Here is a 27066-nt window from a genome sequence, read left to right as displayed (position 1 = left end):
GGTTGCTGGGAATTGAACTCAGTGCTCTTAACCTCTGAGCCGTCTCTCCAGGCCCAATTCCTGTTTAAACAAATAATAATAATCATAGAGTAGAACTCTGATTGGCCTAACCTGGGTCTGTTGCCTTTTCCCGCCAATCAACTGTGGCAGGTAGGCAGGGGTAGGGGGGTAGGGAAGTGGGGATGGAAAGGGTAAAGGTGGTAGAGGGAATGATTATTAGGTTAATCAGATTCAGGAAGACACACCTAGGTAAACTCAGAGGTGAGACCTTGGGAGCAGTCCCAGGGCTGGGAGGCCCCCTCGAGCTTGCAGTGCCACTAGGAGCCGAATCACTTCTCTACACCTGTTCTCTCAGGTGTAAAGAGGAATTAATTGTAGTTGCAGATGTAGCTAAGTGGTAGAGAGAGCTTGCCTAGAATTCATAGTTCTGGGTCTAATCCCTAGTTTTGTAAACAAACTAAAGAATTAGTATGGAGGCTGGAGAGATGACTCAGTGCCTAACAGCACTGGCTGCTCTTGCAAGGGACCCGGGTTCAGTTACGAGCACCCACAATGGGTGGCTCTCAACTGCCGGTAACTCCAGCTACCTCTTCTGTGCTCTGTAGACGCCTGTACTCACATGTAAGCACAAACGAACACACACACACACCATACATAAAATATGCAAGCTGGGCTAGAGAGCTGGCTCAGAGGTTAAGAGCACTGGCTGCTTTCCTAGAGGACTCGGGTTCAATTCCCAGCACCCATATAGTGGTGGCTCACAACCATTTGTAACTCCAGTTCCAGGGATCCATGCCATCTGAGGGCACCAGGCAAGAACGTGGTACATAGACGAACATGGAGGCAAAACATTCATACACATGAGATAAAAATTTATTAAAAACAAAAAGCTTACCCCATAAGTTATTGACAGAACTGACAAAAGACACTAATGGAGGCATTCTAGCACCTGAGTGAACATGAAATTCTTCTGTGTTATGTAACACAGGTTTCAAACTCATAAGGGAAAAGGGGAAATGCAGAAAATTTAAGATTCTTCTTCTTTTTTCCTTTGCATTTCTTTCTTTCTTTCTTTTTTTTCTTTGAGATAGGGTCTTTATATATAATTCTCTTCTGGAGCTCAGTATGTAGACCAGGCTAGCCTTGAACTCCTACCTTTGCCTCCTGAGTGCTGGGATTAAAGCTGTCTCTACCTGACTGGCTAAGAGATTTTTTCTATATTAAGAAATTTAGGCTGGGCAGTGGTGGGGCACTCTCCTTTAATCCCAGCACTTGGGAGGCTGATGCAGGCGGATCTCTGTGAGATTGAGGTTAGCCTGGTCTACAAAGTGAGTTTGGGGATAGCCATAGCTACACAGAGAAACCCTGTCTCAAAATAATCAAACAAACAAACAATTTAAGCCAGGCCAGGCAGTGGTGGCGCACACCTTTAGTCCCAGCACTCAGGAGACAGAGGCAGGAAGATCTATGAGTTTGAGGTCAGCCTGGTCTATAGAGCAAGTTCCAGGATAGCCAGGACTATACAGAGAAACCCTGTCTCAAATAAGACAAAACAAATTTAATCTAGGTCCAGTGGTGCTTGCCTATAATCCCAGCTCTTGGGAGGCAGCGGAAAGAGAATCACCTTTAAGTTCAAGGCTACCATGGTTTTCATAGCAAGCTCCAAATCAGATGGAGCTCCATAGTGAGATCCTGTCTTCAAAAACAAACCAAACAACAACGACAAAAATAAATAAAGTGCAAGGGAGACTTCTTAATGGGTAAATTACTTGCTCACCAGGGTAAGGACCTCAGTTTGAATGCCCAGAATTCATAAAGTTGGATGAGGTAGTGTTGCCTGTAATCACAGTACTCCTGCAGTGAGAAGAGAGGCCTGAGCCATCACAGAGCCTAGTGCACACAGCAGCAAACAGAAGTGCTATCTCAAAGGGGACAGTGAGGACCAATCCAGGTTGTCCTTCCACATACGCACACCTGCACTCACACATGTGAACATAGATACACGCATGCACACACATCATACATACACATATAACATACATGAAAAAAAAAACTTAAAGCTATAGTAAGCCAATATATTAAAAAATAGTATTTGGGGGTCTGGAGAGCTGGCTCAGCGGTTTAGAGTACTAGCTGCTCTTCTCAAGGACCGGGGTTCAATTCCCGGTACCCACATAAAAGCTCTTAACCATCTGTAACTCAAATTCCAGGGGATCCGCCATCCTCTTCTGGCCACAGTGCCCATGTAGAAGTCTGAGGACAACTTTTGGAAGTCAGTTCAGCTAAGTGGGCCTTGGGGAGCAAACTCAGGTGGCTAGTTTGGCAGCAAGAACTTTACCTGCTGAGCCATCTCCTTGACTCCAACTGGGCTTTATTTTATGTTAACAGGAATAGCTGGACATTGCCCAAAGAGCATGCTTCCCTGTGTTCTAAAGGGAGGGGATCTCCCTGTGAACAAGAGTGCTAATAAATTTAAGTGGTCAAGGGGATAATTTCTTTGTTGTTTTGTTTTAAATTTTATCACATTTATTTATTTATTTATTGTGTGTGTGTGTGTGTGTGTGTGTGTGTGTGTGTGAGAGAGAGAGAGAGAGAGAGAGAGAGAGAGAGAGAGAGAGAGAGAGAGAGAGAGAGAGAGAGAGAGAGAGAAGAGAGGTTGGAAGGGAGAGACAGAGAGATAGAGAGAGAGAGAACACTCCAGATGGCAGAGGAATATGAAAGTCTGAGGTCAACTTGCAGGAGTCATTTCTCACCTTCTATCATGTGTGTCCTGGAGATCTACCTCAGGTCCTCAGGCTTGGAGGCAGATGTACTTACACACTAAGACACCTCACTAGCCCAAGGGGACACACCCAAATGGCCTTTCCAGGTAGCTGTGGATAACTAACCCTGGCCCTCTCAACTGGGACAAGATGGCTGTTAGGAATTGGCAGATACAGTTAGGGTTTAAAACGACTCTGTATAAATTTACTTTTGAAAAGCAGATAAAATAGAGACTCCATCATTTGTGGTCTGGCTGGAAGTCCCTGCTACTCATCTTTCCACTGCCCTGTATCTTCTTACAGATCCAGGATTATGGTAACAATACCTAAAGTATCCAGACCTGTGCCCAAACAGGTGCTTGATAAATAGCAATCCCTTTCTTTTTCCGATGCTTAAAACTCTCTGTGTGGGGTGGGGTCATAAACAAGGAGGCACAGTGCTGTGTATATAGTCAGCTTCTTGGGGACGAAGAGGCAGGACAACCACTGGAACCCAGGCTCAAATGAGTTCCAGGCCAGCTTGGGCAACATAGGCCCTACAGAACTAATATTAAAATTATCCTGAGCACGCAAACAAGGCTGACTGTGTTCATTCTCCTATAAATGCCATTCATGTAGCTCAGATATTGGCTGTGGTGCCCTCTAATTTCTTTTTTCTTTGTGTGTCCTCCTTGTGCAGGGCTATGCTAATCTTCTCAGTATCATTCCAATTTTAGTATATGTGCTGCCAAAGCAAGCACATCTGATTTCTTTTAACTGGACACTTAGGATCTCACAGTGTTCTCAACTGGGCCTGAGCAAGCTCAGTTTGAGGTCTGTCTTGATCTTTAAAATGTTTTCCTGGCCGGTGAAGAATCAGGAAGGCATCTAGTCCATGTCAATATAAAAAAATGCTTGTATTATTTACACGGCATGATACAGGCACATGGATGTAATTATAGCGTATGGCATGCCAAAGACTCAAAATAGCGGAATGGCTTTCTAAATTGCAGTTTAAGTGTTTTCAAATCACTACTTTCCCCTAACAAGCCTCTGTTCTTATGACACTGTCAGCACAATAAAAAAGGAGGAACTATAGTTTTCCTAACAGTCTGGCCTCTGAATGTATGTCTTCTACCATGGGACAGAATATTTGTGATGAGCCACGTAGCTGTGGGCAAGCCAGGGTATCTTCAACTTGGAAAACATTTGTATGTTTATGGCATTCGAGACTTTGGGATGGACTTCTGGGAGATGACTCCGACAAACTTTTAAAGACAAGGGCATGATGGGTAGGGATTTTCAGTAGTCCAGAGCCTACAGTTGTTCTAGAGGCATAGGACATATTCAGGAGTGGGACTAGTAAGAGGCATACAGGCCATGGCAAGAGTACAGAAGGCTAAGGAGATTGGAAACTGTTAACTAAAGGGGTCACAAGGGAGTGCGGCTCAGTGGGGCAATGTGTGAGGTTCTGTGTTTGATTCCCAGAACTGCAAAATAAGTAAACATATAAATGTGTAAATACATAAATAAATCCTAGCTTCCTAGTTGGAATTTAGCCAGAACAACACCAGCTCCTTCATTATTGAAGAAGGTGTTGAAGAAGGTAGAGTGTTTCTCAGCCATCTGCAGCTGGGAAAAAAAAAAAAAAAGGTGTGTATACACACACACACACACACACACACACACACACACAAACACATGAAGAGGCCAGAGGTCAATGTCAGTTTTTTACTGGTTGGTCACTGAACTCCAGGGTCCTCTTGTCTCTGCTTCCTCAGGACTGAGATCCCAGCTAAAAGTCACTGCCTCTCCCCCTCCCCCATTTACTCATGCCTGGCTTTTGAATTTTATTTTTTTAATTTTTAAATAAAGTGAGTGCTGGGGATTGAATTCAGGTCTTGTTGCTCCATGTGGCTTTATCAGCCAAGCCACTGCCTCCCTCTCCTCCTCATATAAATTCAACTGACGCTAAAAAAGCGAACACATGGAGAAAATAACCCACATAATAGAAGGTTGCTTCCCCTTCTTTCTCCCTTTTCTCCTTCAGCCAATTTGCAACTGAAAAAAATGAAGCAAAATGGGGCGAGATGCTCATATCCTGGATCAGATGACTTTGAAAAGCTAAACCACAAGTTGGTGTTTATGACTAGCTCAGTCTCACACTAACGTGTGGCAATTGGATGCTTGTTAGGGACCTAGGATCACTGTTGGCCTAGGGGGAGGAGTAGGGGGACCCAGTCCCCTGAACTCTGGCTCCCTCCTAATTGCCCCATATGCTGATTTTATTTGGTGGCTCGTCTGGGTGGAAGAGACTCTGGGAAGAGATGAATTCATTCTTAGTTACCTCACCAGATTGCTAATTTTCACTGTGGTGGCATAAATCACCATAATTACTTCAGTCCCCAAATGGAGAGACAGCTATTCTGGCACAAGGGCAGCAGCTATTGCTACTACTAAAGCCGTCCTACCTGGGGTCCATGGAGCACGGAGCACGTGGCTAGCTTTGTGGTGATGTTCTGGGATGTGGGATGGAGTGCATTCAGGGCAGTTATTTTCTACTTCCAGGGAAAGCACAACAAAGGAAAGGCCTCTTCTGGGTTAATGGCAGGAGCCCGCAGCTTATCACAGAGCTTTGGAGCTCAGCGGCAGATGTCATACTTAGAACGTCCAAGGTACTGAGCTCAGTCCACAACACTTAAATAAATAAGCAAATGACCCTTGGCTCCAGGCCTCCTGAAGCTGCTTATATGCTTGGCTCACAAACAGAAGGTCAGCACAAGTCCAGCCTTTTTTCCCTCTTCCCGTGAACTCACTTGTTGGTGTGGCTTGGGTTGTATCCCTCTCCCGAGGAAAATGACCACAAGCAAAAACCAGAGGCTGCAAAAATAGCCAGTCTCTAGATGGGGAGGCTAAATGTCATTAGAGGCCCGGAGCAAAAAGCCAAATGTAAGCAGTTACTTTGTCTTCTACCTGTAATGTTGATTTAAATACCCCCCCCCCCACACACTAATGTGCATAAACTTTTTGAAAAAAAAAAAAAACAACATGAAAACCTGGGATTGAGACTATAGTCCAATGTTATAATGCTTGCCAACTGGAGGCCCTGGGATCAATCAATCTTAACACTACAACAAACAAACCTATGAGATCAAAATATAAAATTTCATAAACAAATATGCAATAATGATTTAGGATTCCCACAGAAAGTGAAGAGGTAGACAGCACAAGAAACACACTTTCTTTGTTGTTGTTTTGTTTCTCTGAGACAGCATTTCACTGAGTCCAGGATTCCTGGATGGCCTCACCCTTGTGTTGATGTGGGAACTGTAACTCAGTCGTTCGCCTGTTGGCCTGCCTTGTAGGAAGCCAGGTGTTTAAACCCCAGCACAGCATAAATTACCCAGTTGATGGCTGGTTCCCAGTTGTGATCCCAGCTCTCTGGAAGTAGAGGCAGGAGGATCAGAAATTTAAGATCAGTCTCAACTAGATAGGAAGTCAGAGGCCACTCTGGGTTACATGAGACCTGTCTCAAAAACAAAATAAACAAGAACATTGGAGACAAAGGCAAATGAAAACCTTGCTCTGTGGCTGAGGATGACCTTGAACTCCTGATCCTTTTGACTTCATCTCCCAAGTGCTGGGCTAAGAGGCATTTGACACAATGCCAACTAATAAAATTTCTCTCTGCCTCTATTTTCCCTCATACCCTCCCTTCCTCGTGTGTGTGTGTGTGTGTGTGTGTGTGTGTGTGTGTGTGTGTGTGTGTGTGTGTGTGTCTTTACCTGCTGAGCCATCTTACCAGCCCTCTCATATTTTTGGTTAGCATGTGAAGAAAAGGTTTTCACTGTAACATTTTCATATATGGATCTGCGTATGAATCATTCATTATACTTTGTGCTTATCTTTAATGATAGCTGTATTCCATTACCCCGTCTTGTCCCTCTCCTTCAAACCTCTTTCTTCTCTTTCACTCTCCTCTTTTTACTTTAATGTCCTACAGATACATATGAAATATATAGTTTGTTTTTATTTCTAAGACTGGGTCTCAGCCGGGTGTGGTGGCTCATGCCTTCAGTCCCAGCACTTAGTCGGCCTAGATGGGTGGATCTCTGTGAGTTCTAGGCCAGCACGGTTACAAATCAAATTCCAGGGCAGCCAGGGCCACAGAGAAACCCTGTTGTGAAAAACAGACACTAACAAGCAAAAAGTCAGGGTCTCACTATGAATCCCCGGCTAGTTGAGAGCTCACTGTGTAGACCAGGCTGGCTTCAAACTTGCAAAACTCACCTGCCTTAGTCTCCTGAATGTTGGGATTAAAGGTGTACATGTATGAGAGAAAACCCACAAAGTCACACAGTTTCTTAACTAGTCCATATCATAGTGTCCGTTTTTTTCATTTTATTTTTTGCTGTTTTGGGGGGTGGGGTTGGGGGCTGCTTAACAAAAGAAAAGGTCCGCTGAGGAGGAATGTTTTTTGCCTAACACTCTAAAGCTGGATGGATTTAGAGTCCAGAGTATCTGTTATTATTGATGGCCTAAGAACAGAGAGAATTTTAGGCCAGGAATGTTTTGTGCAAAGTCGAGGCTGCGCCTGGCCATTGGAAGATAAGACAGATAAATAATGGATTGCGATGGGATGAATGGTTCTGGCTAGGATCCGCTCCTCCCTCTTGTGCCCCAGCTGCCCTCGGATGACAGGGAACAGACCTGCTTGTGTTTTACTGACTTGCAATCACTTGCCTTCGTGTTTAGGCAGCAGACAGACTTGTGTTATAAACACAGCTCTGCAGAAAGCTCCCTTGGCCAAGTATGGCATTTCTAGTATTCTAATTCTCTTTTGATGTTTTCCACTATGGTTTAGCTCTCTCGGGATTCTATCAGCAACACACCACAGTGCCTAGATACAAAGTAGATGTTCAATATAAATTTGATAAATAGGTTCCAATTTGGAGAATAATTTGAGGGGGACCCGTTGTAAAGTGACAAATGGCTCACTTCTCTGGAGTCTGTCTCTCCCCATGAGTACCTAGATGAAAGAAAGGGCTGAGGTCATTCTTGCTCTCAGACTAGTTCAAAGGCTCTCCAGTGGGGCCAGGCCATGTTTTTGAAGCATCCCTGCCTTAGAGACAATGACTATTGGGTGGTAGTCACACACTTGGAGGCAAATGATTTTGATTTTGCCTTCTAAAACCTGGGTGTTTTCCTCAGCAGCTCAGTTTCACACCTGCAGAAAAGGCCAAAAGCCAGGGCTGTCTCGATCACAGCAACACTATTTGTTTTAGTGCCAGAAAAGCTTTTCCGCACCAGTTTCCCCAAAGTCGCCATTTTCCAACTACACATACTTGGTTAGGTTCTATCTCCTGGATCTCAGGGCCACGGGGGTGGGGGGTGGGGGGGTAGGGTGGGGGTGGGGGGTGGGGGAGCACTTTGAGGTTCAGTACTTTTTTTCTTTGCTTCTCCAACCCCCAAATTCTTATCCAGATGTCAGCATCTGGGACAAAGCAGCAATAATGTGAGAATTGGGGTTAGGGTTGAACATACATATCAGTCTAGGAACAAAAGCTGAGGCTGGGGATGCAGTTTGGTTACAGTTCATAAGCACAAGGCTCTGGGTTCAGTTTCAGGGAAGGAGGGAGGATGGAAAAGCAAAGCAATACTGTTATCACTTTGAGGAGAATGGTAGGAAGTCATGTTTTAATTTCATTTTTAGTCTATGTCTATGTGTGTATGCCTTCATGAGCTTGTCTACACCATATTCATGCAGACATCCATGGAGACCAGAAAAGGGTTTCAGATATGTACCAGGCTTCTTCTTTAAGAGCCACCAACCAGCTTTCAAATCATGACATGGAGGTTTTATTATTAGTTTTGAATGCTTGGCCTAGCTTAGGCCCATTTCTGGCTAGCTCTTTACACTTAAATTAACCTGTTTCTCTTTATCTACCTTTTGCCTTGGGGCTTTGTACCTTTCTTCCTTCTGTGTATCTTATTTTTACTGCTTCTTGTGTCTGGTTGGCTTGGTGTCTCCCTGGCTTCTTGTCCTGGGCGTCTCTCTCTTTTTCTCCTCCTTCCTTTATGGTTCCTCCTCTGGAGCCTAGATTTCCCCTCCTACTTATTCTTTCTGCCTAGAAGCCCCTCCTATCCCTCTCCTGCCTAGCTATTGACTGTTTAGCTCTTTATTAGGTGCTTTAGGCAGGAAAGGTGAAACAAATGCAATACATTTTTATATAATTAAACAAATGCAGTGCATCTTTGCCTAGTTAATATGACATTTTGCAACACTAATCTCCCGAAACTGGAGTTACAGGCATTTGTGAGCCACCTGATGTGGGTGCTGGGAATTGAACCCATGCCCTACATGAGCAGTGCTCTTACTGTATTTATTATTGTGTGTGCATGGGTGTGGGCATGCAAATGCCATGGTGTGTGAAGGTCAGAGGAAGAGTTTGCAGGAGTCACTTCACTCTCACCACCACGTGAGTCTCAGGGATCAAACTCAGGGTGTCAGGCTTGGCCACAAGTACTTTTTACCCACTCATCTTTCTTAACAGCCTGGTAATAATGCTTATTCAACTCAAGTGTGATGAGTCAGTAATAACTACATATAGGCCATTTGCTTTAGTTTCTTTGTAGTGCTAGGGATCTCAAATTCAGGGCCTCAAGCTTGGTAGGCTTCATCATAAAGGGAGGGAGAGAGGGAAGAAAGGAGAAAGAGAGAAAGGAAGGAAGGAAGGAAGGAAGGAAGGAAGGAAGGAAGGATCGAAAGAAGGACAGTCAGGCAAAGTTAACAGCTTCCACGTGCTAAGATTGCAGCTGTGTGCCACTATGCCCAGCTATATTCACTTAAAAAAATGTTGATAGGGGCTGGAGAGATGGCTCAGAGGCACTGGCTGCTCTTCCAGAGAGGTCCTGAGTTCAATTCCCAGCAACCACAGGTTGGCTCACAAACATCTATAATGAGGTCTGGTGCCCTCTTCTGGTGCACAGGCATACATGCAGGCAGAACATTGTACACATAATAAATATTTGTTGTTGTTGATGATGATGATGATGTGTGTGAATGCAGATACATGTGTACCAAAGAGCACAATCGGAATCAAGCATTGCTCTCTCCTTCAATCATGGCTTCTAGGAATGGAACTCAGTTGCTCAGGCTTGTGCTGCCAACACAGTTACTTGCAGAATGGTCTTACCAGCCCTACATTCACTTGCTAAGGAAACTTATTTATTGACTTATTAGTGTGAGTATGTTGGGGGGTGGAGTGAAGTTCAGAGGCCACAACCTTGTTGTCAGTTCTCTCCTTCCACCTTTGCCTGCTGAACCATCTTTATCAGGCCTTGGCTCACTTTTGAACTCATTTGGCTCCATGTGTCTTATAGGGAGTTGGGGGCTGGATTCCATGAACAAATGTTTAGACTGTTCTGTATACTGTAAGTGTTACAGCTCTGAGGGGAAAGGTATCCTGGTAGTCAGGAGCCAAGGAATACCACAAAGTCACACCACACAAAAAAACCTCACACAAGAGGTTTGTTGGAAGAAAACATAGGAGGGTGGCTGCCTCTGCTTGGGAGAGAAGCAGCAAAGAACTAAGCTGGAGGCAGGCTTTATATAGTGTTTCTAGGGGTGGGGAGAGCTTTCCAGGCCTGGGATTGATGGAATTTTATGACTTGATTTGGGGGCAACCTCAGGGATTGGTGGGATCTCGTGGCCTGATCTGGGGCTCCCCCCCCCCCATATGGTGGAGCTTGGCTACTTGCATCTATAGGAGTTGGAAATGGCCATTAGAATAGTCTGGGGGTGAGGCCTAGCCACTTGCACCTCAGGGTTCCTACTTTTACAGTTGTGAGCTGCCATGTAGGTAGGTGCTGGGAATTGAATCCAGGTCCTCTAGAAGACTAGTCAGCACTTCCAACCACTGAGCCATCTCTGCAGCCCCACCCAGGGCTTCCTGCATGCTGAACAAGCACTCTACCAACTGAGCTACAACTCCAGTACTCAAAATAAAATGAAATACATCTTTCTGCTTATGTTTACTATTGAGACATGCATACAACAATCCCCAAACAATTCTAAAAGCTCATACAGTATTTACTGTGACTACATGTTATGATTCTATAGCCCCCCTTTTTTGTTCATAGGGTCTTTCTTGCTATGCAGTGCAGGTTGGCCTTGAACTCACCATGTAGCTAAGGCTGCCCTTCAACTCATGCTGCCTCTGTCTCCTGCAAAGACCTGGCATTTGTCAGCCGTGTACCACATGGAGTCTTTTCTTTTAGCTCTGGCTATCTTGGAACTCACTACATAGACTAAGATGGCCTCAAAGTCACAGAGATCCACCTGCCTCTGCCTCCCAAGTGCTGGGATTAAAGATGTGTCCACCCCCACCCCCTCCCTGAATGACAGAGCTCTTAAAACAGTTTCCTGCCCGGCTGTGGTGGAACAAGCCTTCAATCCTAGTACTTGGGAGGCAGAGGCTAGCCTGGTTTACTAGTGAGTTCCAGGACAATCAAGGTTACACGGAGAAGCCCTGTCTCAATAGACCTTCCAAACCAACCAACTCAGCAAACACCAGCTCCCCATCCCCCACTCTTCCTGTTAAATGTTAAAAGTGCAGCTAGATAGAAATATGAAGTTTTAGTAGCAAATAGGTACAGAGAAAGGAGGGTCAAGTGGAATAAGCTCTTGAAATCTCAGCTCCATGCTGGCTGGTGAGCATGTCGTCAAGGGCAGGCGTTCCCATTCTGTTTTTGAGGAAAAGGATGAAGAAAAGGGAAGGCATTAGGAACTCAGATGGCATAGTACTAAGTTCTCGGGAACCTGGAAGCACGGAGCTGCTGGAGGCAGCAAGAACCACTACTCTGGTAATCCCCTGCCTGGCTAACTATGTAGCTCTGGCTGACTTCCAGCTCACAGAGATTGGCCTGCTTCTGCTTCCCAAGAGCTGGGATTAAAGGAGAGCACCACCATGCCCAGCTTGCCTGCAATTTTTTTTACTCTATCATTGAGGTGCTGGAGAGAGTTCAAAGACACAATAATGCAGTGGAGTCACAGCAAAAAGTAGCCCAGGGGAGTCGTTTTCTTTCTTGGCTGTTCACTTTGGGGGAGGAGTTTCCTTAATTCTCACACAGAGTGTTGTGATACGTGAAACCCTTCACTTGCACTCTAAGGCTCTGCCAAAGGGAAAAGTAACTTTGGGACACCTGCATTCATGACCTCAGGTTCACAGCATAGCTGACATATAGGCAAACAGGTTCTGAGAGGACTGAGGGTGATGGCAACAGGCGTGCTGAGACAAGCCTTACCGGGACACTGTGTCAGCTTTGGGGTGTAATAGCAACTACCATTTGCAGTGTGCCTGCTGTGGGTCAGCCTCTTTGCATAGCTATTTCATTTAGTCTTTACCTAAGCCATTTAGACCGTATTGTCCCCGCTTACAGAAGAGAAACCAGAATTTATCGTCTGCTGGTGGAAGGGTCATTTGAGATGGCTTGACAACAGGTCACAAACTGGGACGACGAGGGACTACGCACGTCAATTTTGCTCTTCCCCAAAGCGTTTCGTTCAGTCTGTTGCGCAATCCCGCCAAGATTCTAATGCGCAGGCGCAGACGGTTCCGGCGTGCGTCTTCGAGGGGCCCCTTGCACAGGCCACGGTCGCCCTCTGCTGACGCAGTGCGGAAGCGCGCTGAGCGAGAACGTTTAGGAACCTAAGAGCGGGAGAGGTCCTCTCGCCCGATAGAGGGCGCCATGCAGCGCACAGCGTAACTCAGTGCGTGTGGCCCTTCTGTCTGATCTCTCTCTGATTCATACTGTGGCTCTCAATCACAGTAAACAAAAGAGACGCGCGCCGACCCGGAAGTGGAAGCCGTAACTTCGCGTTCTGGCCGACCGGAAGGAGACTGAAGGGAAGTTGTAGCCATGGCTGTGGCCGTGGCTGCTGCCGGGGTCCTAATGGTCTCGGAGCCCGGCCCCGCGGAAGAGCTCGCTAAACTCGAGTACCTGTCTTTGGTGTCGAAAGTTTGCACGGAGCTGGACAATCACTTGGGCATCAACGACAAGGATCTGGGTGAGCTGAAGGAGGTCCCTATGGCCTTTGAGTTTGGGGTCGAGGGAGGCAGGAGAAAAGTGGTTGATGGGCCTCGTGTGTGTGTTTATCACCGTGACTTGGGCTCCGGGAACCGGCGGCAGTGGCCTCTGCTTGGGAGCCGTCTGGACCGAGCTGTAAGAAACGACGTCTCAGAGCTGCCAATGAAGGCCGGGGCTACCGTCTCTGCTTGATTTTGTTTTTCCGTTCTGGGTGGTCATACAGCTCTAACAATACCAATAGCAGCAGCCCCCGCAAAGATGATGGTGGTGGTTATGGCCAGTATTTTCTAGGAGCTCACGAGATACTGTTTTGGGTAGCTCTTCATCTGCGTTATCGTGTTTGGTTCTCGCTACCCAAAGGCAGCAGTCAGCTGTGTTTTTGGCTGTTCACATACTCTTATCTATCAAACACCAGTCACTAGATGTTTAGGGGCAAACTGTGACTAGGAGAATCCAAACAGAAATTAAGAAAGGCTAGGGACCCAGATCATATATGACCCTTATGTGTTGGGTTTTTTGTCTGCATGTGTGTCTGCATCACATGGGTGCCAGGGGCCTGCAGAGGCCAGAAGAGGGTTTCAGATCCCCTAGGACAAGAATTACAAATTGTGGGCCAACTTGTGGGTACTGGGAATAGAACCTGAGTCCTCTGGAAGAGCAGCCAGTGCTATTAACCTGCTAGCCAGCTCTCCAGCCCCAAGTATTTTATGTGTGTGTGTGTTTTGTCTGTCTGTATGTTTGTGTATCAGCTGCATGCCTGGTGCCCTCAGAAGGCTTTGGATGCCTTGAAACTGGATTTATAGATTGTTGTGAGCTGCCATGTGGGTTCTGCGAATCAAACCAAGGTCCTTTGGAAGAGTAGCCAACACCCCTGCCCCCCAACACACAGGGTGTGTGTGTGTGTGTGTGTGTGTGTGTGTGTGTGTGTGTGTGTGTGTGTGTGTAGTAACCTTGGCTGTCCTGAAACTCACTCTGTAGACCAAGCTGGCCTTGGACTCACAGAGATCCACCTGCCTCTGCCTCTGCCTCTGCCTCTTGAGAGCTAGGATTAAAGGCATACCACACCACCTCCTAACTGCAGCCAGTGCTCTTAATTGCTGAGCTATCTCTATTTCCCCTCCAGTCTGTCTGTCTGTGTATCTGTCTATTTATTTATTGAGACAGTGTCTCACTGTATATCCCTTTCAGGTGTAGAACTCAAAATATAGACCAAGCTGGCCTTGAACTCACAGTCATCTGCCGTCCTCTCATAGTGCTGGAATTAAAGGTGTTGGCCAGCAAACCATGAACACAGTTTTTTGTTTTTGTTTTTAGACAGAGTTTCTCTGTGTAGTCTTGGAGGTCCTGAAACTTGCTTTGTAGACCAGGCTGGCCTTAAACTCACAGAGGAGATCTGCCTGTCTCTGCCTCACTGCTGGGAATAAAGGCATACATCAACACTGTCTGTCAAGACAGCTTTTTAAATGACTATGTCAAGTCATCAAGTGGAGGACTCCAGGGAAGGGGATGTTTTATGAGAGGTCTGGGAGAACTGGGAATTGGTAGAGTGCATGCATGGGGCAGTGGGGTCTATCTCCAGTACTACCAAAATAAATAATAAAGCACACAACAACAAAACTCTGACAGAACAAACCCATAGGGGCCACAGGCGTCAGGTTTGGGACTTCAAGTGAACTGTTTTCTTACTTGTGAAATTGAATGTTGCCTCTTTTCCTAGGTTAGCAGATGGTGCCTAAAATGTTCCACAGCTAGTATATTTCAGGTCATGTTTTCTCCCAGTCAAGGTGTGCCTATTTTGTACAAATTTAGCATTCCTAATCTGGAAATTCAAAATCACCACTTTGAGCTCTAACATGAATCTATCAGTGTCAATGTACTGCTGCCAGCTTTGAGATTAGCTCTTTGAGTATAGTGCCCTAAGTATCATTTATTTTTTTCTCTACCTTTCTCTAAAGAATTTGGTTGCAGTCAATATTGCCTGGGTTCCAACCTTGGCTTCATCAATTACTGTGTAGGATGCTATTTCAAACATTAGGCCAATAGCAACAGCCTACTTAGGTTGTTGTAAAAATATTGGAAACAACAGTATTTGACAGACAAGTAAGGTTTAAAATGTATTAACTATAGGCTTTTTTTTCCCCTCAAGACAAGGTTTCTCTGTGTAAGAGATTTCACAGAGTTCTGCCTGTCTCTGCCTCCTGAGTGCTGGGATTAAAGGCATGCACAACCACCGTCTGGCAACTATAGGCATTCTTATTAACGTGTAATTATTTGTAAGCTATGTTCATGTGGCTGGGTGGTATTTGGCTTTTTCTGAATGTCATCAAAAGTTAATGACAGCTAGGCAGGCACCTGCAGTCTCAGGTCTTAGGATGTGGAGGCTGAATGATTAGTAATTCCAAAGTCAGACATAGGAATCTGAGGGTAGCCAGGGTGTGTATGTGAATCAGGGTTATGACTCTGTCTCAAAAACAACAAAACCAAGTACAATAAAGGCATCCCATTAATAATGTACGATGAATATATGCCAGTACATATTTTGAAGATTTACTTCTAACTATGTATATGTGTGCTTGTGGGGGTGTGCACATGTGTGTTGGATCCCCTGGAACTGGAGTTACAAGCAGTTGTGAGCCTCCTGATGTGGGTACTGGAAATTGAAGTAAGGTCTTCTGCAAGCAGAGGATGTGCTCTTTAAATTGTTGAGCCGTCTCTTCAGCCCCTATGCTGGTATTTAATTTAAAATTTTACTGCCTGGAGATATGGCGCATTGGTTAAGAGTACTCACTGCTTTTGCAGGGGACCTGAGTTCCGTTCCCACACTCACATCAGGTGGCTTGTAAGCATCTCTAACTGCAGCTCTAGAGAATCTGATGCCTTCTGGCCTCCAATCATATCCTCATGCATGTATGCGTACTTACTATCTTAGGTGCCATTTCATATCTGTGAAGAGACCATAACCAACTCTTATAAAGAAAGTGTTTGATTGGAGGCTTGATTATAGTTTCAAAGGGTTAGTCTATTATTATCATGGCAGGAAATGTAGTGGCAGGCAGGCATGATGCTAGATAAGTAGCTGAGAGCTTACCTCCTGATCCACAGGTAAAGACACACACACACACACACACACACACACACACACAGGTCCTGGCACGAGCTTTTGAACTACCCCCCCCCCCCACACACACACCTTCTAATCATTCCTGAAGAGTTATGAGCCTATGAGGGCCATTCTCATTCAAACCTCCACACTTGCTCAGCTTGAAGATTGTATCATTTAGTAATAGCTAGCTGATCTCTTACTTCTTACGTATAGATTGGGTCTAACCTTCCAGAAACTCTAGAACTCTAGAAAGTGTACCCCGTGTGTGTGTGTGTGTGTGTGTGTGTGTGTGTGTGTGTGTGTGTGTGTGTGTATATGTATGTATGTATGTATGTATGTATGTATGGTATATATGTATGTATATGTACATGTATGTATGTGTGTGCGCGCGCGCGCATGATAACAGAGAATGTACCCTCTGAGACAAATCAATCTTCCCAGTTTAAATGCATTCTAGAGCTTGGCTGAACATTTTGTATCTTCTTTTCATTTATAAAACCCACCAGAAAATATGTGAATAATCTCATCTCAGCCATTTATATTTTCTTCCTTTGGGACGTTTTTTACTTGCCCAGTAGTTCATTTCCACTCCCAGGAGTGTTTTTTCCTTTTCTTTTTTTTTTTTTTTCTTTTCTTAAGACAGGGTTCTATTATGTAGTCCTGGCTGTCCTAGAACTCACTATATAGAATAGATTAGACTGGACTCAGACTCAGAAATCAATCTGCCTCCCCTCCTGAGTGCTAGGATTAAACGTATGTACCACTATGCCTGTTTTTCCTTTTTAATATTTTTAGGGGTGTGTATGTTTTGCCTGCATCTATGTTTGTGTACCACTTTTGTGCACTATCTGTAGAAGTCAGGAGAGGGCATTGAACCCCTTGAAACTTAAATTACAGACAGTTTCAAGCCTCTATATAAGTGCTGAGAATTGAACCCAGGTCTTCTGGAAGAGCAGCCAGTGCTCATAACTGCTGAGCCATTTTTCTAGTCTTGATATTCCTCTTTCAATTTAGTCTTTATTTTGATGTCTATACCCGATCCAGTCCTTTCTTGGGACACAAGAACCTGGAATGGGTACCTTCTGAACTCACATTGTGGCCTGGTACTAAGCATGTTTTTTGCTGTTTTTTCTCCTTATCTTATTTTCAGCTACTGGCCAAGAACCTCAGCCTGCTTTCCCTGGTGCTCTGGACTTTCTCACTGTTTCTCTGACCTCTATGCCTAAACTAAAAGACACGGCTTTCATCTCCCTCCCCTAGCAGTTGCCAGGAATTTCAGCTTGCATACCCTGATGTTTGCTTTCAAACACTAATAAAATTTTTCTTGAGCTTCAAAAACTAAATAAAAATAGTTTCTTGGGGCTGGAAAGATGGCTCAGTGGCTAAGAGCAGGGGCTACTCTGCCAGAGGACCTGAGTTAGATTTCTGGCAACCACACCCATGTGATGGCTCACAACTGTCTGTAACTCCAGTCACAGAGAATCAGCACCCTCTTCTGGCTTCCACAGGCACCAGGCATGAGTGTGGTACACAGACATACGTGCAGGCAAAACACCTGTCTTAGGATTTCTATTGCTGTGAAGAGACACCATGACCACGCAACTCTTATAAAGGAAAACATTTAATTGGGTGGCTTACAGTTCAGAGGTTCAGTCCATTATCATCATGGTGGGACATGGTGGTGTGCAGGCAGACATGGTGCTGAAGAGATAGCTGAGAGTTCTATGTCTTGCACAGGCAACTGGAAGTGAATTGAAACAATGAGTGGTATCTTGAGCATATATGAGACTCCAAAGCCCGCCTCCACAGTGACACACTTCCTCCAACAAGACCACACCCACTCCAACAAAACCACATGCACCTCTTAATAGTGCCACTCTTGTTGGGAGAAACCACAACACCCATAAAATAAATTATTTCAAAAAATAGATTTTTTTCTTTGTTCTAAGTAAATTGTAGTTTTTAAGACAATTGGGTGATCTGATCAGTTTTTAACATACTTAAAACATTTTCTGGATGGAGTCCCCATTTTTAATTCTTTAATTTTTTTTTTTTCCATTTACAGCTGAATTTGTGATCAGTCTTGCTGAGAAAAATACCACATTTGATACTTTCAAGGCTTCTCTGGTCAAAAATGGTGCAGAATTCACAGTATGTATATCTGAAGATCCTTTGGTTTTTTTTTTTTCCCCCCTCCTCTTTGTTTTGGTGTTGCTACTGAGTTTAGATTTTGATAGGACTAAAGGATTTTCAAGTAGAAAGGAGAAGTTTGTACATACCAATTAATAAGCCATCAAATGTGTAATGTGCCATGCTTGTGAGGGAGCTGGATTTCCAGGATGCTTTCCTAGAAGGAGGCAGGAGGATTTCCATCATTAAGTCTCTGAGGAGGTCTGTGTTTTTGTTTTGTACTCAGGAAGTCAGGAACAAGAGTCTAGGTTTTGGAGGCAGTTTTAAAAGATGGGAAATAAAATGCTATCTGGGCATGGTCTAAGCCAATGGTTCTCAACCTTCCTAATAATTCGACCCTTTAATACAACTCCTTATGTTGTGGTGACCCCCAGCCATAAAGTTATTTTCATTACTCCTTTATGACTGTAGTTTTGCTACTGTTATGAATTACATTGTAATTGTCTGTGTTTTCTGATTTTAGGTGACCCTTGTGAAAGGGTCATTTGACCCCAAAGGGGTCTCAACGCCAGGTTGAGAACCATTGGTCTAAACTGTTACTCCAGCTTCACGCTATCCCAGGGTGACCTTCCGTGCTTTCCTGCTCTAGTCACTCAGTTCAAGTGCACACACGCTTCCCTGCAGCACATCCTTTGCCTTCCCCTGTAACATTTAGTCACGGATCCAGAGGCTGACCTTTTCTGTCTCATGTTTCTGTTTTCAAAGGATTCTCTTATTAGCAACCTGTTGCGTCTCATACAAACCATGCGGCCTCCAGCTAAGCCTTCTACTAGCAAAGGTAAGCAGGGCTCCCAGCTGAGCTGAGCCTCCAGAGGGGGCTGGATGCTGACTACCCATCAATGCACTGTGCTCTCTGCTGTTGCTAAGCAAGGGAATGCTCTGGTCAGATTCTGAGACATTTGAATGAGGACTGAGGTCTTCCTCCCTTCCCTCATGGGCACAGAGCTTGTTGGGGCTTTCCGTCATTGGATTCAGACAATTAAATTGTTTCTAGGAATTATAGTAAATGTGTCTCATTGGATACACTAAGGTTGAAGTTCTTTTATTAACCAGTAATAATATTAACTATCTCTCTCTCTTTTTTAACCCTTTCATGCTCTTCAATGAACTCAGATCCAGTTGTTAAACCCAAAACTGAAAAGGAAAAGCTGAAGGAACTCTTCCCTGTCCTTTGCCAGCCAGACAACCCTTCAGTGCGGGTACAGATTCTCTTGGGGAATGTCTTCCCTGGCATGTGCTCTGTCTCTTTGCATCTCCTTAGCAACAGTGTGAATTTTAACCTTGTCTGTTGTATGATGTTTTTCGGAGTAAGACTATAAATCAAAGGTCCAGAGAATGATAGTCAAGGGCCATGAGCTTGGGGACTTGGGGAAGCAGTGGTGAGGGATATGAAATGACTTTAGATTCTCACAAAGGTGCCCAGTGTACAAAAGTAGAATATTTTTTCTGTATTAAATGTTAAAGGATGTAATTTTTGAAATGTTTTATTTATAACATTTTTATTTTAGGATAGGTATGCTGGTGAATCCCTTTCATTTTAGCATTTGGGAGGCAGAGGCAGGAGGATCTCTGAGTCCAAGGCCAGCCTGGTCTACATATCAAGTTCTAGGACAGCCAGGGCCATATAGAGAGACTGTTTAAAAAGAAAAATCCCAGTGTTTGAGAAACAGGTTTAATCATAAACAGGAATGAACCTAGTTTATCTTTACTATAAGATGGCTTTCAAGCCTAAGATGGTTCTTCAGACCTGTTGTGTGCCAAGCACTACTCCTAAGTACCGGGTAGGTAACAGTAAAGAGAACAGATAAGGTTTTATGCCTTTTTACAGATTGTATGCTATTTTGGGAGGGGGAGTAGGAAATTAGCATGTAAGTTGCCTGCCTAGTGGGAAAGAGAGACGGGCAGTAAACAAATGGGTGCTAGTGTGCCCTGATATCTGCAGGGGGTTGGTTCCAGAACCCCTGTGTACCAAGATCTGATGCTCAAAGTTCCTCAGGCAAAATGGGCGTGATATTTGCATATAGCATAGTGCACCCTCTCACGTTTTACATCAATTCTAGATCACCCAATACAATGTAAGTACATGTAAGTAGGTGCTAGGCCCTATGGTTTAAGGAGTCAGGGAAACCTGCAATATTCAATTGGCTGAGTCCAGGATATTGTCAGTATGCCTGACAACCTGAGTTTGATCCCAGAGCCCACATCATGTTGAAAAGAAAGAGGTGACTTCTGCAGGCTAGTGATATGGCAGTGGGCAGATTTCTTTTTCTCCTTCTCATCACTTTGCTGACCTCTGACCTTGCAGACCATGTTGGATGAGGAAGATGTGAAAGTCGCTGTGGATGTCTTGAAAGAGCTGGAAGCTTTAATGCCCAGTGCAGCAGGCCAAGAGAAACAGAAAGACACTGAGCACAGGTTTGTCCCTCATGTCCTTGTCCTGTTCATTTGCATATTTAGTGTACTGTGACAGTTGAAACGGAAGACCTGTTAAGCAAACCCTGGGGCAAGTGTAGTAACTGGCTGTGTACTAGATTGGGTTTTCATTGCTCCGTGCCAAAAAGGTGCTCAGAAGTAGAAATTGGAGCTAAGGACGCCAACTCTGTCTGTGGCCTGGTCATTCCTGGCCTGTGGGGATGTGGTGGTTATTGAGACTCCTGTCCAGGTCAGCAGTTAGAGGGTGCCTAGCTTACACATAGTGGCACTGTGCTGGGTGCTTGGAGGTGCAGAGGTGAAATTGGGTTGATTTATTTTTCAAACAGGTACTTGTTGATTTATTAGGGACAGGACAAAGAAGAAGAAGAGGAGTCGGAGCCGAGACAGAGACCGAGACCGGGACAGGGACCGAGACAAGGACCGAGAGCGAGATAGAGAACGAGACAGAGAACGAGATAGAGATAGAGACCATAAGCGGAGACACCGATCCCGCTCTCGGTCACATTCCAGGACCCGGGAGAGGACTAAGGGGAAGTCCAGATACCGGTCCAGGAGCAGAAGTCAAAGTCCCTTCAAAGACCGGAAAGACCGGGAGAAGTATGGCGAGAGGAATCTGGACAGATGGCGGGATAAGCATGTGGACCGCCCGCCCCCTGAAGAGCCTGCCATTGGGGACATTTACAATGGCAAAGTGACCAGCATCATGCAGTTTGGTTGCTTTGTGCAGCTGGAGGGCCTAAGGTACTCTCTCACATCAGTATTGCAAAACGTCTTTTACTGCTGAGGTCGGAGTGTGTGTTCATAGTCTCAGAAGCTGTGAACAGTTGCTCTCTAGTCATTCAGGTATACCAGGGCTCTTACAAAATTTTACTTTTGTTATTTTAAAAATTATATTTTGTTTTTGAGGTGGAGTCTGTCAGCCCTGGCTGTCCTAAAATTCTCTATAGACCAGTCTGGCCTTAAACTCACAGGGATCCTCCTGCCTCTGCCTCCCAATTGCTGGGATTAAAGGTGTGCGCCACAATGTCCAGCCTCTGTTGAATTTAGGACCTTGAGTATAGTAGGCAAGTTCCCTGCCACATTCTTAGCCTTAGATTCTTTTTGATTTTGAAATGTCCCAGATCCATTTATTTCTTCCTCTGCAATCAGATCTTCCCTTTGCTGGTTGTGACAGTTGAGACTGACCTCTCCCTTCCCCCTCAGTCAGAATCTTTTCTTTTGGAAGAGTTGCAATGCTAACACTATCTCATTGTTTGACCAACTTCCTGGTGCTGCTTTGTGAGCTTAAGCCCCTCCCTCCTCCTCCTCCCCCTCCTCCTCCTCATATGTGTGTGTTATAGGCATGTGTCCATGTTCATGTGTGAACGTGTGTGCCTGTATATGAGGGTGAACATGATACTGATGTTGGATGTCTGCCTAACTGCACTCTACCTTAGTTTAGCTTTTTTGTTTGTTTTGTTTTTTTGGGCTAGGCTTTCTCTGTGTAACCCTGGCTGTCCTGAAACTATCTCTGTAGACCAGGCTGTACTCAAACTCAGATCCACCTGCCTCTGCCTCCTGAGAGCTGTAATTTAAGGCGTGCACCACCACACCCAGCTTCTACCTTAGCTTTTGAGACAGGGTCTCTCACTGACCCTGAGGTTGCTGATGAGGTTGCTAGACTGGCTGGCTAGCAAGCTCTAGGGATCCTCTTGTCACTGCCTCCCAAGGCTGGAATTAAAGGCATACACTGTTGCATCTGTGTTTTGTTTTGTTTTGTTTTGTTTTTTGAGACATAGTCCTGGTTAGCATGATCTGCTTGCCTTTGCTGGATTTAAAGGCATGTGCTACAGTTCTGGTCTGGCTTTTTTTTTTTTTTTAAAGATGTATTTGTTTTTATTTTATGTGTATGAGTATGCCTGTATGCCCCAATGGCTTTTTTTTGTGGGTGCTGGGGATCCAGACTCAGGGCCTCATGCCTGTGCAACACGTACTTTACTGACTGTGCCATCTTCCTTATCTTTTTGAGACAAAGTGTATGTAGTATGTGTCCCAGGCTGGACTGCAGTTCACATCTTCCCGACTTACCTCCTCAGGCAAAGGTTTCAGGCCTGGGAAGACTTGTGCAATCCCAGTAGGAGTAGAAGTAGTTAGGGGAAAGGTATGTTTAGACATATTCCAGAAGTGTCTGACTTTCTCTCAGGAAGCGGTGGGAAGGCCTGGTGCACATCTCTGAGCTTCGACGGGAAGGCCGAGTGGCCAATGTGGCTGATGTTGTGAGCAAAGGCCAGAGGGTGAAGGTCAAAGTACTGTCCTTCACTGGGACCAAGACCAGCCTGAGCATGAAGGTGGGTGATATGTCCAGTTGTTTCCACAGCTGATGGCCCGGGGTGTGTCGGAAGACCGCAAATGAACACCATCCTTGTTATTGTGCTCTAGGATGTGGATCAAGAAACAGGAGAGGATCTAAACCCAAATCGACGTCGAAATCTTGTCGGGGAGACCAACGAAGAGACGTCAATGCGGAACCCTGACAGACCCACTCACCTCTCCCTCGTCAGTGCGCCTGAAGTAGAAGACGACTCACTGGAGCGCAAGCGGCTCACCCGGATCTCTGACCCTGAGAAGTGGGAGATCAAGCAGGTTGGGGTCTCAGAGGCATTCAGCATGTAGCGTGGTGGTTAGGGGTGTGGGCCTAGACACGACAACCCGTGGTGGCTTCTGTCCACTGACTAGTTGTGTGAGCCAAGTTACTGTACCTAGTGTGCCTCAGTGCCCTTAATCTGTCCACCAGGGCCCGTGATGGCAGGGTGGGATTAGCAGAGTGAACAGAGTTGAAACTTAGCACCTAGATTGTGGTAATTGTAATTTTGACTTCATTGTTATTTTCTTCATTCTTCAGTGAGCATTAGAGTGATGGTGTGTCGAGCATTAGGGCTGCAATGACAGTATTTCATAGTTCCTGTCCTTAGGGAACTCATTGTCCAGTGCGTCAGAGACAGTATTAAATAAGTAACTGTAGGGCTACATGCCACATGATCGTTGTGTGCTAGGGGCTGTGGCCAAAAGGGAAGGCCTAGTAACCCTTCTTGGGGACAATACCCCTGAGCCCGTGCCTTCAGCACCATGTCATGCTGTTCCCTGGGGATGGATGTGTGCCTCATTCTTGACTCTGATACGCTGGTTTCCAGGAGAAGACAGTTTGTTTTCCTTGTGTGAAGTCTCTGGAGTTAACACTGAGAAAGAGTCTTGCTCCTAGCTCCAGGTCTTAGTTACGAATGCTGCCTCTGTCCTTTGCTAGATGATTGCTGCCAATGTGCTTTCCAAAGAAGAGTTTCCAGACTTTGATGAAGAGACTGGCATTCTCCCTAAGGTGGATGATGAAGAAGGTAGTCTTCCGCTTGACTCGATGGATGGGGGGTTGGGAGAGTGACTGGCAGATTGTGTCACTAGAGTAAGGCTGTTTATGGTTTAACTGAGTGGGTATTTGTCATTTGTTCCCTGGGGTCACCACTCACCTCTGGATAGGCAGAAGCACTTGTTTAAATAGTCAGTGTACCTGCTAAACTCATTTGCTTTTCTTGGGGTCCAGTACCATTTTTTAAAAATATTTTTAAGAGATTATTATATTATTATTATTATTATATGTATGTGTATATATTTTATCTATCTCACTATTTATTTGTTTATTTATTTATTCATTTATTTATTGGATCAGGGTCTTTCTATTATGTAGCTTTGGCTGTTCTAGGACTTGATAGGTAGACCAGGTGGTCTTGAACTCTCAAAGATCCACCTGCCACCTGCTGAGATTAAAGCTGCAGTGCTTGGGGAGGCCAGCAAAGGGCCAGAAATCAGATTCCCTGGAACTGGAATTAGTGTTGTGAACTGCCATGTGGGTGCTGGACTCAAACCTGCATATGTAACATATGTATTTCTCTACAAGAGAAACAAGTGCTCTAAATTGCTGAGCTACTATTCCTTAGTGTTTATCTAGGTTACTTAGAGTTACATTTTATTTGGTTCATTGCCTTGGAGTAATTTGCATATAAATTTGTTGTTCATCCTTTCTTTTTTTTTGGCATGGGATCTCATGTAGTCTAGGATAGACTGGATTCTTTGTGTGTGTGTGTGTGTGTGTGTGTGTGTGTGTGTGTGTGTGTGTGTGTGTGTTTAAATTTTTTTTGAGACAGGTTTTCACTGTGTGGCCCTGGCTGCTGGAACTTGCCTTATAGACCAGGTTGGCCTTAAACTCAGAGATCCACCTGCCTTTGCCTCCTGAGTGCTGGGATTAAAGGCATGTGTCAACACTGCCTGGCAACTTTTGATCTTCCTATCTTAGTGTTCCTAGTGCTGGGATTATAGGCATGTGCCATAATACCCAACTTTTCTACTTTACTTTAGATGCACACACACACACACACACACACACACACACACTGTGGTGATTACCAATACAGAGCCAGGTAAAAATATACAGGTATTTATTAGGGAAAAGCTTTACTTACAGAGTGGTCTAGCCAGCAGGCAGGGCAGTGGTAAGCACAGCAAGCCGAAGATGAAACAGAAGAAGGGGCCTTCCACATGCTCGTCCCTCACTCTTAAACCTTCCCTACATCACCCTGACCACGCCCCACAGGCGTAGCCAGCCCATAGCAGGCGTGGTTACGGTTTCCCATATATATAGTTTCTGGGATTGTGTGTTGTTGTTGTTATTACTGTTATGTGCATTGGTGTTTTGCCAGCATGCATATCTATGTGAGAGTGTTAGATCTTGGAGTTATAGGTAGTTGTGAGCCATCATGTGGGTGCTGGGAATTGAACGCAGGTCCTCTGGAAGAGCATTCAGTGCTCTTAACCACTGAACCATTACTTCATTTACAGACATGTGCTACCACTCCTGGTAAATCTGTATATAGTGTTTTTTTTATTGGTGGTAGGGATTGATTTGGCCTTGTGTACTAGCAGCTACTATCACTGAGCTACAGCCCTTTTCATCTTTTTTTTCTTATTATTTTTCTGTGTTTTTTTGTTTCTTTTTTTATTTTTGTTCCTTCCTTTTCATCTTTATGAGTGAGAATATTATGAAGTTCCTAAATTTGCCTGTTAGTGCATGTGTATAAGACCTTTTAGTTTTCAACATGTAGAAAAGCTAGATGTGATGGTCACAGTTGTCACCTCAGCACTCAAGGCTGAGGCAGGATCATTACAAGTTTAAGACCAGGCTGGGCTACGTGGTGAGACTGTCTCACAAATGGGGGAAAATTATCCCTTAATTAAGTTGGGTGGCAGATATCCTAATGCCATCTAGAATATCAGGACAGTATTCTCCCACAGGAGTGGCTTCTTTTGAAAGCAGTTCTAATCAGTCTTTGGGCTGGAGTAGAAATGCCCTAGAAGTGGCTGAGGGGCCTAGAAGGAGAGCAGCCACCTGTGGTAGAATTTCACTTGTACTTCTTTGACCTGGGAAGCTTTTTTTTTTTTAAATTTTTAAAGAAAATTACATTTACTTACTTGTTTTGTGTGTATGTATAGATGTATTTGTGTGCATGCACATGCATGTGTGCCATGGCCCATATGTGGAAGGCAGGCAGGACATCTTGCCATAGTTGGTTTGTCCTTTTACCATTGGGTCCTGGGGACCAAACGCAGAACATCACGTGACTTTACACACGAATGCATCCTGCCAATCTAGGGAAGCTATTTATGTGTATGAATGTGTGTATGTATGCATTTGTTCATGCATGTGACTGACTGTCTGTGCATAAGTGCCCAGCTTTCAGAGCACAGCTTGCAGTTCTTGGTTTTCTCCTTCCACCATGTGGGTTCCAGGGATTGAACTCAGGTACCTGCAAAGCCATCTTGTCAGCTTGAAATTGTTTTTTTGTTGTTTGTTTTGTTTTTTATATGCACCAGTGTTTTGCCTGCATGTATGTCTATGTGAGGGTGTCAGACCTCGGAGTTACAGACAGTTGTGAGCTGCCATGTGGTGCTGGGAATTGAACCTGGGTCCTCTGGAGGAGCAGCCAGTGCTCTTAACCACTGAGCCATCTCCTCAGCCCTGAATTGTTTTAATGAAAATGATTGGTCATTTCTGTCTTGTTTATGGCTAATTCTTTTTGGTGGGCTTTTAGATGAAGATCTCGAAATTGAGCTGGTTGAGGAGGAGCCTCCATTCCTGAGAGGGCACACGAAGCAGAGCATGGACATGAGCCCCATCAAGATCGTTAAGGTGGGAAGAATGGGCTTTGCCTGGGAATCTCCACTGGCTTATTCTCTTGAAGTGATAGCACCAACCGTGTCAGCAGGGTTCAGGCTGTCTACCTGGTAGCCAGGGTCTTGTAAATGGAGAGGGGCTCAGCTCTGTTGCTTTGCCTGTTAGCCTTTGTCTGTATACATTACTGTGTTTTGAGAGAAAGCAGAGATAAATAGACATGCTTGCTCTGCCATTGTTGCTTTGTTGAGGACTTAGGGCTTGTATCTTTGGGGCCCTGCAGGGCAGAACTGCAGGAATCCAAACCAGAATCCTCA

General features: G+C 44.9%; 1 protein-coding gene and 1 pseudogene across 1 annotated transcript in view; one reads left to right on the top strand and one right to left on the bottom strand.

Moving 5' to 3' along the window:
- Positions 1-3383: 3383 nt before the first annotated feature.
- LOC113832073 lies at positions 3384-3502 on the bottom strand (annotated as a pseudogene).
- Positions 3503-12662: 9160 nt separating this feature from the next.
- Positions 12663-27066, top strand: part of LOC103158905 (ATP-dependent RNA helicase DHX8) — a 38338-nt gene continuing 23934 nt past the window's right edge. Inside the window, exons 1-10 of the mRNA XM_027427924.1 lie at positions 12663-12810; positions 17999-18084; positions 18829-18901; positions 19237-19322; positions 20429-20538; positions 20902-21297; positions 22739-22883; positions 22975-23178; positions 23837-23924; positions 26670-26767. Coding sequence (XP_027283725.1) covers positions 12663-12810; positions 17999-18084; positions 18829-18901; positions 19237-19322; positions 20429-20538; positions 20902-21297; positions 22739-22883; positions 22975-23178; positions 23837-23924; positions 26670-26767 — 1434 coding nt within the window. The remainder of the gene's footprint in view (positions 12811-17998; positions 18085-18828; positions 18902-19236; positions 19323-20428; positions 20539-20901; positions 21298-22738; positions 22884-22974; positions 23179-23836; positions 23925-26669; positions 26768-27066) is intronic.

This window comes from Cricetulus griseus, chromosome 7 (assembly GCF_003668045.3).
Source record: "Cricetulus griseus strain 17A/GY chromosome 7, alternate assembly CriGri-PICRH-1.0, whole genome shotgun sequence".
Lineage (NCBI taxonomy): Eukaryota > Metazoa > Chordata > Mammalia > Rodentia > Cricetidae > Cricetulus > Cricetulus griseus.
Note: the sequence above shows the minus strand (reverse complement) of the source record. Positions and strands in the feature narration are given on the sequence as shown.